The following is a 12072-nucleotide window of genomic DNA, read 5'->3' on the forward strand; positions in this document are numbered from 1 at the left end:
ATTAGATGTTAAAATAATGAATTTAATATAGAATGAGCCCTGTTATATTTAAGATAACGTATGTCCTGAAGCAACAGCCAGGGGTGTTAGACATTAATTTAAAAATAAATCACCCAATTATACATAATTTCATGCTAATCTGAATGATGCCAGTTTTCTTTTGGCAGGTGTAACTCAAATAGAAACACCCCCAATAATTGCTTATAAAATCCCAGTATAAAAGCATCCAATATTCTGTTCTCCTTTGAAGTTGCAGCTACCCACAGACAAGGCAAGCATTTCCCACACTACCATGTCGCTTCGATTTTCTAGTGGGTCCAGGCATATTTGCTTACAATCTGGACCTGGATCTGTCAGGCCATCCAGTGTAGGTGCAGGCTTTGCAGGTAGCAATGCATGTGGCAACTCTCTCACTGGAAGTGGATTTTCCTGTACCTTGGCAGGGGGCTTGGGCAGTGGGAGCCATACCAATGGTGCCGTTGGAAATGCTGCTTGTGCTGACTTTGCTGGAAGTGAAGGGGGTCTCCTCTCCGGGAATGAGAAGGTGACCATGCAGAATCTGAATGACCGCTTGGCATCCTACTTGGATAATGTGAGAGCTCTGGAGGAGGCAAATGCTGAACTAGAGAGAAAAATCAAAGGCTGGTATGAAAAGTATGGGCCTGGATCTTGCCGTGGACTGGATCATGACTATAGCAGATATCACCTATCAATTGAAGATCTTAAGAATAAGGTGAGGACTTGGGTAGTGTGCTGCTTTGCCCCTGTGCACAAACCAAGGTTGAGCCTGGCCTTCACTGCATTGAAGAAAGTTTTGCTGCTGTAGTGCCTCTCTCTCTCTCTCTCTCTTTCTTTCCCTCTCTCCCTCTCCCTCTCCCACTCTCAGCCTTTCTGTATCTATCAAGAAAAAAATAAGAAGAAAAGAAAATACAAATGTGGAACTGTTACAAGTATTTAAAACTAAGAATAGCTTGGCAAGAGAGAAAGAGCAACAACTGGAAATGCTTCATACTTTTTCTGTAATTTATACTACTTGGTTTGCTATATATTTCTAAAACTAACCTTTCCTGGTAGTTAAAAACAATCACTTTGAGTTATGAATTTTAATGTAACTTCATGTTGCAAGTTCTATTATTCTGAAGTCTATTCCTTGTTAAGCATGATAGTCCAAAAAGTTATATGAGTTCATAAGAACTAAATCTTGCCTGTGAGCTTAAAATTAAATATTAAACTATTTTAGTTGTTACTTATGAAAGTGAGATTCCATGCAGCTAAATTGTACGACTTTTTCATTTTTTGAAAGAATAAATTGTAAGAATAGATTTATTTCTTTGATTTCCCTTTTCCTTCTAGATTATCTCTTCCACTACTGCCAATGCCAGTGTGATTCTGCAGATTGATAATGCCAGACTGGCTGCTGATGACTTCCGGCTCAAGTAAGTAACAGAAAATAATTCTGTTCTAGAAAAAGTTTCCTGGGAGTCAGGCAGTAGTGCAGCAGGTTAAGTGCATGTGGCGCAAAGCGCAAGGACCAGCATAAGGATCCTCATTCGAGCCCCCAACTCTCCACCTGCAGGGGCGTCGCTTCACTGGCGGTGAAGCAGGTCTGCAGGTGTCTTTCTCTCTCCATCTCTGTCTTCCCCTCCTTTCTCCATCTCTCTCTGTCCTATGCAACAACGACATTAATAACTACAACAATAAAACAACAAGGACAACAAAAGGGAATAAATATTTTTTAAAAAATTTTAAAAGAAAGAAAAATTTTCCTACTAACTTGTCAAGTAAAATATCAGTTTTAACCCAACCAGAATGAACTTTGATTTGTAGTTGATAGCGGAAAGTGGTCAGGTGTGTGGTAATACTATGCAGCACCAAGCACACCGTAATGTAAACAAACATACTTGTCATGTATACATTGCATTCGTGGGACACACTATCACTGAATTTTTATGCCTGCCAAAAATAATGACAGTCATGTTGTAGGTACTTGTAAACATTTGTCTCGTAAGTAAAAATGTAACTAAAATCCAATTCTAAAGTGGTATGTTTTTTGTTTCACCGAGACATGCTACTGGGATATATATATGACTAAATAATTGCTGATTATCTGAGGCCCTGAGCTTTCAGGTTTGATCTCCAGCACCATCATAAGCCAAAGCTGAGCAGTGCTCTGGTTTCTCTCTTTGTGTATTTCTCTCGTTAAAAATCAAATCAAAAGAGCTGGGGGAGTGAAGTGGAGTTTTCTTTGCATATTTTTATATTATTTAATGTCCCAATTGAATTTTTAACTTTCGATTATGAGCAGATAGCATCTTATTCTCGTCTCTTTTTTAAGTTTCGTTTATTTACTTTGGATAGAGACAGAGGAATTCAGAGAGACGGGAGACATAGAGAGGGATGTAGAGAGAAAGAAGACACCTGCAGCACCTGTGAAGCTTCACCCACCACCTTCCTTTCTCCTTTTTTTTTTTAGCTACAGCTTTCTTTGCTGCTTTGAACAACCAAGCATTTAACTTTTTTTTATTTATTTTTTAATCATAGAAACACACAAAGAGAGAAACCAGAGTACTACTCAGCTTTGGTTTATGATGGTGCTGAAGATTGAACCTGAAACCTCAGAGCCTCAGGAATAAAAAGTCTTTTGCCTACAACCTGGATTCTTGGGGCCCAGTGGTAGCGCAGTAGGTTAAGTGCACATGGCACAAAGCACAAGGGCTGGCATAAGGATCCCGGTTTGAGCCCCCTGGCTCCCCACCCTCAGAGGAGTCACTTCACAAGCTGTGAAGCAGGTCTGCAGGTGTCTGTCTTTCCCGCTCTCTGTCTCCCGTCCTCTCTCGATTTCTTTCTGTCCTATCCAACAACAACAGCTATGACAACAATAGCAATAATAAAAAACAACAAGGGCAACAAAGATGAGAAAAATGGCCTCCGGGAGCAGAGGATTCATGGTGCAGGCACTGAGCCCCAGTAATAACCCTGGAGGCAAAAAAAAAGTTTTTTGCATAACCATTATGCTGTCTCCCTAGGCCCTCTCTTATCTCTTAAAGTAGTCTAACTTGTGCTAAAAACTTGATTTACTGTCTCCCGAGGTATGAAAATGAACTTGTCCTCCACCAAAACACAGAGGCCGACATCAACGGGCTGCGCCGCGTCCTGGATGAGCTGACCCTCTGCAGAACCGACCAGGAGCTACAGTATGAGTCCCTGAGCGAGGAGATGACACATCTCAAGAAGAACCATGAAGAGGTAGGAGACACTTACATTCTAGCCTAATCATAGTCCTTTATACTTAAACTGCTTATGAAGGAGGCTTTAAGTCATAAGAGTAATTGACGCTCATGAAAGCAATTCAAATAATGTCAAAGTATATAATGCAAGAATTCTACTTCACCCACTCTGCTTTTCTCACCTCAGCTTCCAAGGTCTGGGATCTAGCACTGTTGTTAACAATTTGATTTGTACTCTTCCTGTCTTTAGATTTATACAAGTCTATTCTTTTGAAAATAAGGCATTACTTTTGCATTAATATGACCATTTTCCTCTGTGCTTGATTATTTCTTTCAATCCTCTTGGTCTATTTGGAGTTCAGCCTTCTCACAAAGGACCTCTCTGACTAGAAGAAGATGGCAATATTTTCTCTACCTAAAAGACTTGCTGTAGAGTTGACATTTGCACACTTACAAACCTTTTATTTGGGAGTCGGGCGGTAGTACAGTGGGTTAAGCGCAGGTGACGCAAAGCACAAGGACCGGCTTAAGTATCCCAGTTCGAGCCCCCAGCTCCCCACCTGCAAGGGGGTTGCTTTACAGGCGGTGAAGCAGCTCTGCAAGTGTCTGTCTTTCTCTCCCCCCTCTGCCTTCCCCTCCTCTCTCCATTTCCATATGTCCTATCCAACAACAAAATATTAAAATATATATATACATATAAACCTTTTATTTGACACATAATTCCAGTCAATTTCAACATTCTAAAAAAAAAAAAAGACACCGTTGTCCTAAAGTAATAATAAAACAAGAGATTATTATTATTATTATTATTATTTTACAAAATGCCTACACCTACTACTGTTACAAAAGTGCTACTACTGAAATAGTGGTTATCACAACAAAACACCTTTAAGAAGTGGCTAAAATGTCGAGACTACTTTCTCCACATGTGAAAATTGTAGGAGAGGGAAAACAATAATTTCAAAGTAAAAGAGAAATGAGGAGAAAGAAAAGTTACAGATACCTCTGAATTAATTGTGGGGAGAAACAAAGTCACTCATATCTCAACACTCACTGAGAGCTGGGTCCTTTTTACCGCACTCCCCACTGACATGTACTGCCACAGTAGCATCAAACAGTTTAGTTTTCAGATTTGTCCATCGACAATGATTTTCTTCGACACAGTATCTTACACAAGACCTCAAAATAAGAAAATAAGCAGTGGTTTATTGAGACAGTGTAAAAGTTTTGTTGCTGGATACTGGAAAAGGGTGGTTAAAGAAAACATCAGAAGTAGTTAAGAATGAAAAGGTTCAGCCACCTAATAACTGAGCTGAGACTTTTTCACTGATTAATTCTAACCATAGACATCATCAGACTACTGCATGATTCAACCTGCAACATATTCTAGAGAAGAGAGGCCACACAGTGCAGGTGCTGAGACACTGTAATCAAAAGCTCAGCCCCTGTTCACAAAGTCCTTTCAAGTGCCTAGTGATCTTAGGCAATTACTTTACCTTTCTGGTAAAGTAATTGCCTTGGTTTCCTAACCTGAAAGTCAGTCCAATAATAGCATGTGCCCCATGGAGATCTAAAAAGAAATGAACAACTTAATGCAGTAGGCAGACTGAAACAGTGTCTGGGGTCTAGGACTGTTGGCATTTGGCACTGTGAGAACAGGGTCTTTATTTTTCTCTGCTGTTCTCTTCCCAAGAACTCGTCCTGACACTTAGTCAATAGTAATGCAGTTTAACTCTCCCCCCACCTCATTTGAAAGAATTAAACTCTTGAGATGTGATTGTTTCTGTTGTGGTGTTGGTGGTCGTTTATTTCATTAACAGCAGTGAATCAGATAGGTGGTCAGCATGACTTCGGGTGGAGCATGTTCATTAAAAATAAATAATAATAATAATAATAATAATAAACTATGCCTTCAGTTCTACACTCAAATTCAAGCAACACGCCTTAACACATAAAGTTACACCTTTGGAAACTCCTCGGACTTCGGGTGACTATCAAGGGTGCCTGAGGTCATATTTTCTATTCCCGCAGGAAATGAAGGCTCTGCAGTGCGTTGCGGGAGGCAACGTGAACGTGGAGATGAACGCAGCGCCCGGAGTGGACCTCACGGTCCTGCTGAACAACATGCGGGCTGAGTACGAAGACCTGGCGGAGCAGAACCGCAGGGACGCGGAGGCCTGGTTCAACGAAAAGGTGAGGGCAATCCAACCACCCCCGCTGTCCCTGTCTGCCAGGGACAGGCCCAGGTGACCTCTTTGCATGATCTTCCAGAGTGCTACCCTGCAGCAGCAGATTTCTGACGACGTGGGCGCTGCCACCTCGGCCAGAAACGAGCTGACCGAAATGAAACGCACCCTGCAGACCCTGGAGATTGAGCTGCAGTCCCTCCTGGCAATGGTAGGTGACAGCAGAAGTCGCCTCAGTTTGGTGATTCTAAAGAGTCTAGCTGAGTCCTCCGCTTCCCTCCTGTTATAGCTTAACTCATAAATACAGGACAGACAGATGCAGAGGCAAAGAAAGAAAGAAAGAAAGAAAGAAAGAAAGAAAGAAAGAAAGAAAGAAAGAAAGAAAGAAAGAAAAAGAAAGAAAGAAAGAAAGAGGGAGGGAGGAAGGAGAAAAGAAAGAAAGGAAGGAAGGAAAAAAGAAAAAAGAAAGAAAGAAAGAAAGAAAGAAAGAAAGAAAGAGAAGGAAGGAAGGAAGGAAGGAAGAAAGGAAGGAAGGAAAGGGAAAGAAGGAAGAAAGGAAGGAAAGAAAGAAAGAAAGAGAAGGAAGAAAGAAAGAAAGGAGAGGAGGAAAGAAAGAAAGAAAGAAAAAAGAAAGAAAGAAAGAAAGAAAGAAAGAAAGAAAGAAAGAAAGAAAGAAAGAAAGAAAAAGAAAAAGAAAAAAATGTTTCTTCCTACCTAAAGTCACTGAGCCTTCCCTCCGGGGGCCACTGGCTGCTTCTGGCATGAAACAACCCACATTCCACAGGGCTCCTTTCCCAGCCCCATAGAGCAAGCATAACTGTAAATGTATGGCATGAAACCACACAAGGCAAAGCAAGGGTCGCCAGCTTGTCCTAATATTGAAGAAGGCTGGGTGAAAGCCACATTGTGCTTTCCATGAAGCTAGAAGGAATGGGCCCACCTCTGCTCTGGCAAGGGCTCTGGCAGCCTCTCCTTTCCCACCTACTTAGTCCACCAAGCCCCAGGCGCTCAGTCCCCCAGGCACCTATGCCCATTACTTCAAAGGTTACCATGGAGACAACCTAGGTCAAAACAACAAAAGGGAAGGCGTCCCTTCTGTGTTGTGAACCTGCAGCACCCCAAAGGCTTGATATAGAAAATCATGGCACAGACATGACCCCAGGGATCCCTGTCCTCCTAAAATGTTTCATGCTCCCTGAGAGCACCATGCTGTAACACAAAGAAAAGAGCAGCTATTAATAACCAGCATGAGCACTATGAGTCAAAGTAGCCAAAACAACAGGACTGTTATTCTGATTTAGCCATCCTGAGAAAAACGCTTTCTGACCACCTGGCATTTTGCTTGGAGACTTGCTTTTACCACTGACTAGCCCCAACTCTAATCAGCACGAGCCTCTTGTCGCTGCCACTGACTAGTCTCCCGGGACCTCCCTGTCATTTTCTGGTTTCTTGGACCCTCCTCTCTTCCCATTCCCTGAAATTTCTGCAACTAAAACCCTGAGGATTGGTTTGTATAGCTGTACCCCTGAACACAGTGCCTCCCCCTCCCTATTTCAGAGCTATATTGAAGGAAACTAATTCCTGAGTTCCCAGAATAGAATTTTGTGCAATTTCACATAGAAGCAATGATGTTGGAAAGTATTTAGATTCTGGATCACCCAGTAGTATTTTAGCTTGGGCTCATTTGATAACACACACACACACACACACACACACACACACACACACACGGTACAGAGACTGATTTCCATAGCTGAGATTCATTGGTCATAAAATGAGTTCTAAGCAACAGATGAATTAAACAAATGACTGGAACAGCTCACTGTTGGTTCAGTGCACAAATCAAATGTAAGTCAGGCACTGTATGAATATTTAGCTGTTTCACATCTTTTCTGAAGTATGCAAACCTCCAAGTTCATTCTGTCCTCCTTCCTCACCCATAAATCAACATTTACAATGGAAGGCTGTAAAATAGAGATGATGACCCTCTGATTTCAGAAAATATTAGTGACCTTTAAAAATACCACCAGAGAAAGGATATATCATCAGGGAAATAAATCAGAGCTCTTCACAGCAGCACACACCTCACATACATCTTGCCACTTGCCGCTTCAGGCTTTACCATTCTGATCACCTTCTACCCCTCCCCCCCTGAAAAGTCCAGCACTCTGAAGAGCGATACACCTGGGCTTTAATGTAAGCCTGTGGTTCTCAGTCCCTTAGTTGCCATATCAGTCTGGTATGATGAATATTTGATAGTTCTCTCTTTACAGTCCTAATATGAAGCCAATACAAATATTTTTAGCAATACACCCACACACAAAAGTTTAAGACCATTATAATGCCATAAGTGAAATAAAAAGAAAAAAGAAGCATAATTTAAATAAAATATACCTAATGTATAAACAACTCTAAACTACTCTAAGGCATTTAAGGAAAAATACAGATGCTTATGCCTTGCCTTCTTAAGTAAGTTTCATTTCAAACAAAATAGGATCAGGAGTTTACCCACACACAAGAAAGAAAATGAAAGAGCAGAAGTGGGGTGGTAGATACTCAGATAATAACTAATAACCAGGAGCAGTAATAACCACCCAGATGTATTTAAACACGGTAAGAGAAAGAGGAAAATTACTATAATTGAGGTAGAGATCACATGACTAGACAAATTACAGCCTATCAAAGTAGATATGAGAAATAATATTCATGCGAATTGGTGTTGAAATAATGACCTGTTTGGTCTTATGGAATTTGTCTCCTGTTTTGAAATCCCACCCCAGTCCAGGTATTCATTGAGTCTCAAGTGCTTAAGAAAAGCCCTTCAGGGAGTCGGGCAGTAGCACAGCGGGTAAAACGCATGTGGTGCAAAGCCCAGGGACTGGTGTAAGGATCCTATTTCGAGCCCCCGGCTCCCTACCTGCAGGGGAGTCGCTTCACAAGCCATGAAACAGATCTACAGGTGTCTATCTTTCTCTCTCCCCTCTCTGTCTTCCCCTCCTCTCTCCATTTCTCTCTGTCTTATCCAACAATAACGGCATCGATAATAACTACAACAATAAAAAAGGGCAACAAAAGGGAATAAATAAATAAATATTTTTTAAAAAAAGGACAGAGTAGAAAAAGGACAAATAATACAAAAAGTTTTGGGCACTAGTAGGGTAAATCTCTAAAGTATCCAAATACCATTGCAGAGCATCAAGAAGACCAGCAAAATAGCTCACATGGATAATATGCTGCTTTGGTAGGTGACAACCCAGGTTCAAGGCTACTTTGGTGCTATGGTTTCTTTTCCAGTTCTCTCTTTGACTCTGTCTCTGAAAAAGTCAGCCGGGAGTGGTAAAGCCGCGAGATGAGAGAACAAAACAGCACAACAGGAAAACCTCAAATAATCATGTAATTTCAAAATAAATGTTTTCCAATAGTAACTTCTTATTGCATCCTACCCCAAAAGTATTTTACTATGTAGGTTGATCATATATCATGAATATTCATTGGGACAGTCAAAGCTCTTACAGAAAAAAGCATCACGGATGCAGTGTCTGGCCAAGCAGTAAACCTAGTCACTTCCTCATCCTCTCCACCTCCTGCTTTGTTGTACCAAGCCCCACATATATCCAGAATTCATCTGAGTGGAGGTGGGGGCAGTACTACTGTTTGCTGAAAAACGGGGGTCTCCATAGCCCTCAAAGTGATTTCATTCTATGCGCTGACATCTTCTGTGTCCTCAGAAACACTCTCTGGAGTGCTCCTTGACCGAGACCGAAGGCAACTACTGTGCACAGCTGGCCCAGATCCAGGCGCAGATCGGAGCCCTGGAGGAGCAGCTGCACCAGGTCAGAACAGAGACCGAGGGCCAGAAACTGGAGTGTGAGCAGCTGCTGGACATCAAGGTCCACCTGGAGAAAGAAATCGAGACCTACTGCCGCCTGATAGATGGAGAGGAAGTGTAAGTAATGCCATTCGAATACCCAATTTGGGGCTGGCAAAAACAGCTCACATGCATAGTGTGCTGCTTTGTCATGCGCATGACACAGGTTTAAGTCCACACCCCCACCACAGTGAAGGAAACTTCTGCCTCTGGTTCCCTTCACTCACTCTCTCTGCCTCTCCACATCTGTCTCTAGCTAAATAAATAAATAAACAAACAAACAAAATTAAAATACAGGTTTAACGCATTTGAAGCAGCTGTACATTGTCCATTTACCTTCTCAGCCTTGTGCTTTTTCTTCTTCATCCCCACTGCAGAAAAGCATGTCCATCTCTTGCCTCTGCAATCACTTATTCTGTCTTTTGTGCATCATGGTATCTTCAACAGCCTTGGATTATCCCAGTGGTCCCTGCAAAAGCCCCCATTTGTTGTTCCTGTTACATTGTGCTTCTAGATTCTCCGCACCCCCCCGAAAAAAAAAAGTTATCCATCTTCTTTTTTATTATTTTTTACTTATAAAAAGGAAACATTGACTAAACTATAGGATAAGAGGGGTATAACTTCACACAATTCCCACCACCAGAACTCTGTATCCCATCCCCTCCTCTGATAGCTTTCCTATTCTTTAACCCTCTGGGAGTATGGACCCAAGGTCACTGGGGGATGCAGAAGGTTGAAGGTCTGGCTTCTGTAATTGCTTCCCCGCTGAACATGGGCAATGACAGGTCGATCCATACCCCCAGCCTGTCTCTCTCTTTCCCTAGTAGGGTGGGGTTCTGGGGAATCGGAGCTCCAGGACACATTGGTGGGGTTGCTTGTCCAGGGAAGTCTGGTTGGCATCTTGCTAGTATCTGGAACCTGGTGGCTGAGAAGAGAGTTAACATACAAAGCCAAACAAAGTGTTGACCAATCATGGACAGGGCAGGTAAAGAGTTGGGGGGGAGGTCTCTGTTTTGTAGATAGCTAGTAGGCATATTTTAGTTATATTCCAAAGGGTCTGTAGCTATACTAATGTTGTTTGTTTGTTTGTTTGTTTGTTTGTTTCCTGAGTTTGAAATCTGGTATGCAGGTGGATCCCGATTATTGTCTGGGGAGATGATGTCATGGCTGGCAGAAGGACCAGAAAGCTGGATCTGGGAAGAGAGTAGCTCCCAAATGTAGGAAAGGTGTATAAATATTGTTGATTATAAACCCCATCAATTTGATGTGTCTGGGGCCCATATTCATCTTTGGAGCCTATGTGACCTCCATTATCCATCTTCTTTGGTATTCATTCATGAGTGTTTGTTCACAATATGCTGCTCTCAAATAAAGCTACTCTGTACAAATTCGCAGAATACATTTATCAACAGAAGAACATAATGCACATTTAATGTATACATATATATATATATATATCGATATCATAAACACTCTTTAATTCTGTAATTTAAAAAGACCAAATAGAAACAGATTTGCTTTATATCCTGTCTTTAAATAACATTGAATTTTTTTCATCTCTTGTGAAAGAAAACTTCAATAATTTCCTGTACAGAGAATGAAGATTTGGTTTGGATCTTCATAGTTTACTTGAGAGCTCATGTTTTATTTCATTTTGTTTTGTTTGTACTTTATTTTATTTTTCTTATATCTGATAGGACAGAAGAAATTGAGAGGGGAGAGTGAGATAGAGAGGAAAGCTTGTCCCCTGTGGTGGGGTCTGGAGGCTTGAATCTGGGTCCTTGCACAAGGTAACGTGTGTTTAACCAAATGCATTGCCACCTGGCCTTTGAGTTCACATTTCTCTATTGATTCAATGACTGTTTCTTGAGTGATAAACAGAAACTTTAAAGAGTAAAAAAGAGTAAACTGGATGGTTTGTTTTGTTTTGTTTTGTTTTACAGCTCGTGCTCCAAATCAAAGGTCGTTGGCTCAGGTAATTCACCCAAGGGTAATAAAATCAAGTTTAATTTCTTTTCCAGAAAAATACTTTTACATTAATGATAATCATATACAATGACAGAAATCTGTATTTGTGTATACATTTTTATTTTATTTTATTTTTCATAAAACCACTGCTCAGCTCTGGCTTTTGGTACTGGGATTGAACCTGAGACCTCTGGTGCCTCAAGCATGAAAGCCATTTTGTATAACCATTATGTTATTTCTCTGGCACTGTTTAAGTAATTTTAACTGGTTCTGCAAATATAAGTATTATATGGAGTGGAAAGAGTAACCCCAACTGGTAACTGTAAGTCTATACTTGGTCCCTGCTTCCTCCCCAGGAATATACTATGTTAAAATAAAAAGTAGAATTATTTACTGGGAAATCTTTCAAGCTGACTATGTGTATACACCTATGTTTCATTTCTAGAATTAGCCAAAACCACACTGGTAAAGACAGTGGTTGAAGAGATAGACCAACGTGGTAAAGTTCTTTCATCAAGAGTTCACTCCATTGAAAAGAAGACCTCTAAAATGACCAACAGCAAGGCAGAACAAAGGGCTCCTTTCTAGTTGTCACTTTTTGGGGCAACAATTTGGAAATGAATCCTATACAACGTCACTCTTCTAAATTATCAGGGACAATAATAAAAATACTTTCTGTCCTTAAAGATGAATTACTTAATGGAAATAACTTTTGTCTTAGTTACCTCTACAGGATGCTGAGTGCTTGTTTCTAAACAAGTTTAAAAAAGTTGATGTGCACTTTTTTCCTTTCACTCATGACTAATAAATAATTATTTGTGAA

The 12072-nt window shown here is 40.9% G+C and overlaps 1 protein-coding gene across 2 annotated transcripts; it reads left to right on the forward strand.

Moving 5' to 3' along the window:
* Positions 1-242: 242 nt before the first annotated feature.
* KRT28 (keratin 28) lies at positions 243-12072 on the forward strand. Of its 2 annotated transcripts, XM_060203539.1 has the most exons (8): positions 243-733; positions 1354-1436; positions 3090-3246; positions 5259-5420; positions 5499-5624; positions 9142-9359; positions 11225-11256; positions 11695-12072. In XM_060203539.1, exons 1-8 carry the CDS (start codon positions 293-295, stop codon positions 11835-11837), a joined length of 1362 nt encoding a protein of 453 aa, XP_060059522.1. In that variant the 5' UTR covers positions 243-292; the 3' UTR covers positions 11838-12072. The 2 variants fall into 2 exon arrangements, with proteins under 2 accessions (XP_060059522.1, XP_060059523.1); XM_060203540.1 differs by lacking the exon at positions 11225-11256.

The sequence above is a fragment of the Erinaceus europaeus genome, chromosome 12 (assembly GCF_950295315.1).
Source record: "Erinaceus europaeus chromosome 12, mEriEur2.1, whole genome shotgun sequence".
Taxonomy (NCBI): Eukaryota; Metazoa; Chordata; class Mammalia; order Eulipotyphla; family Erinaceidae; genus Erinaceus; species Erinaceus europaeus.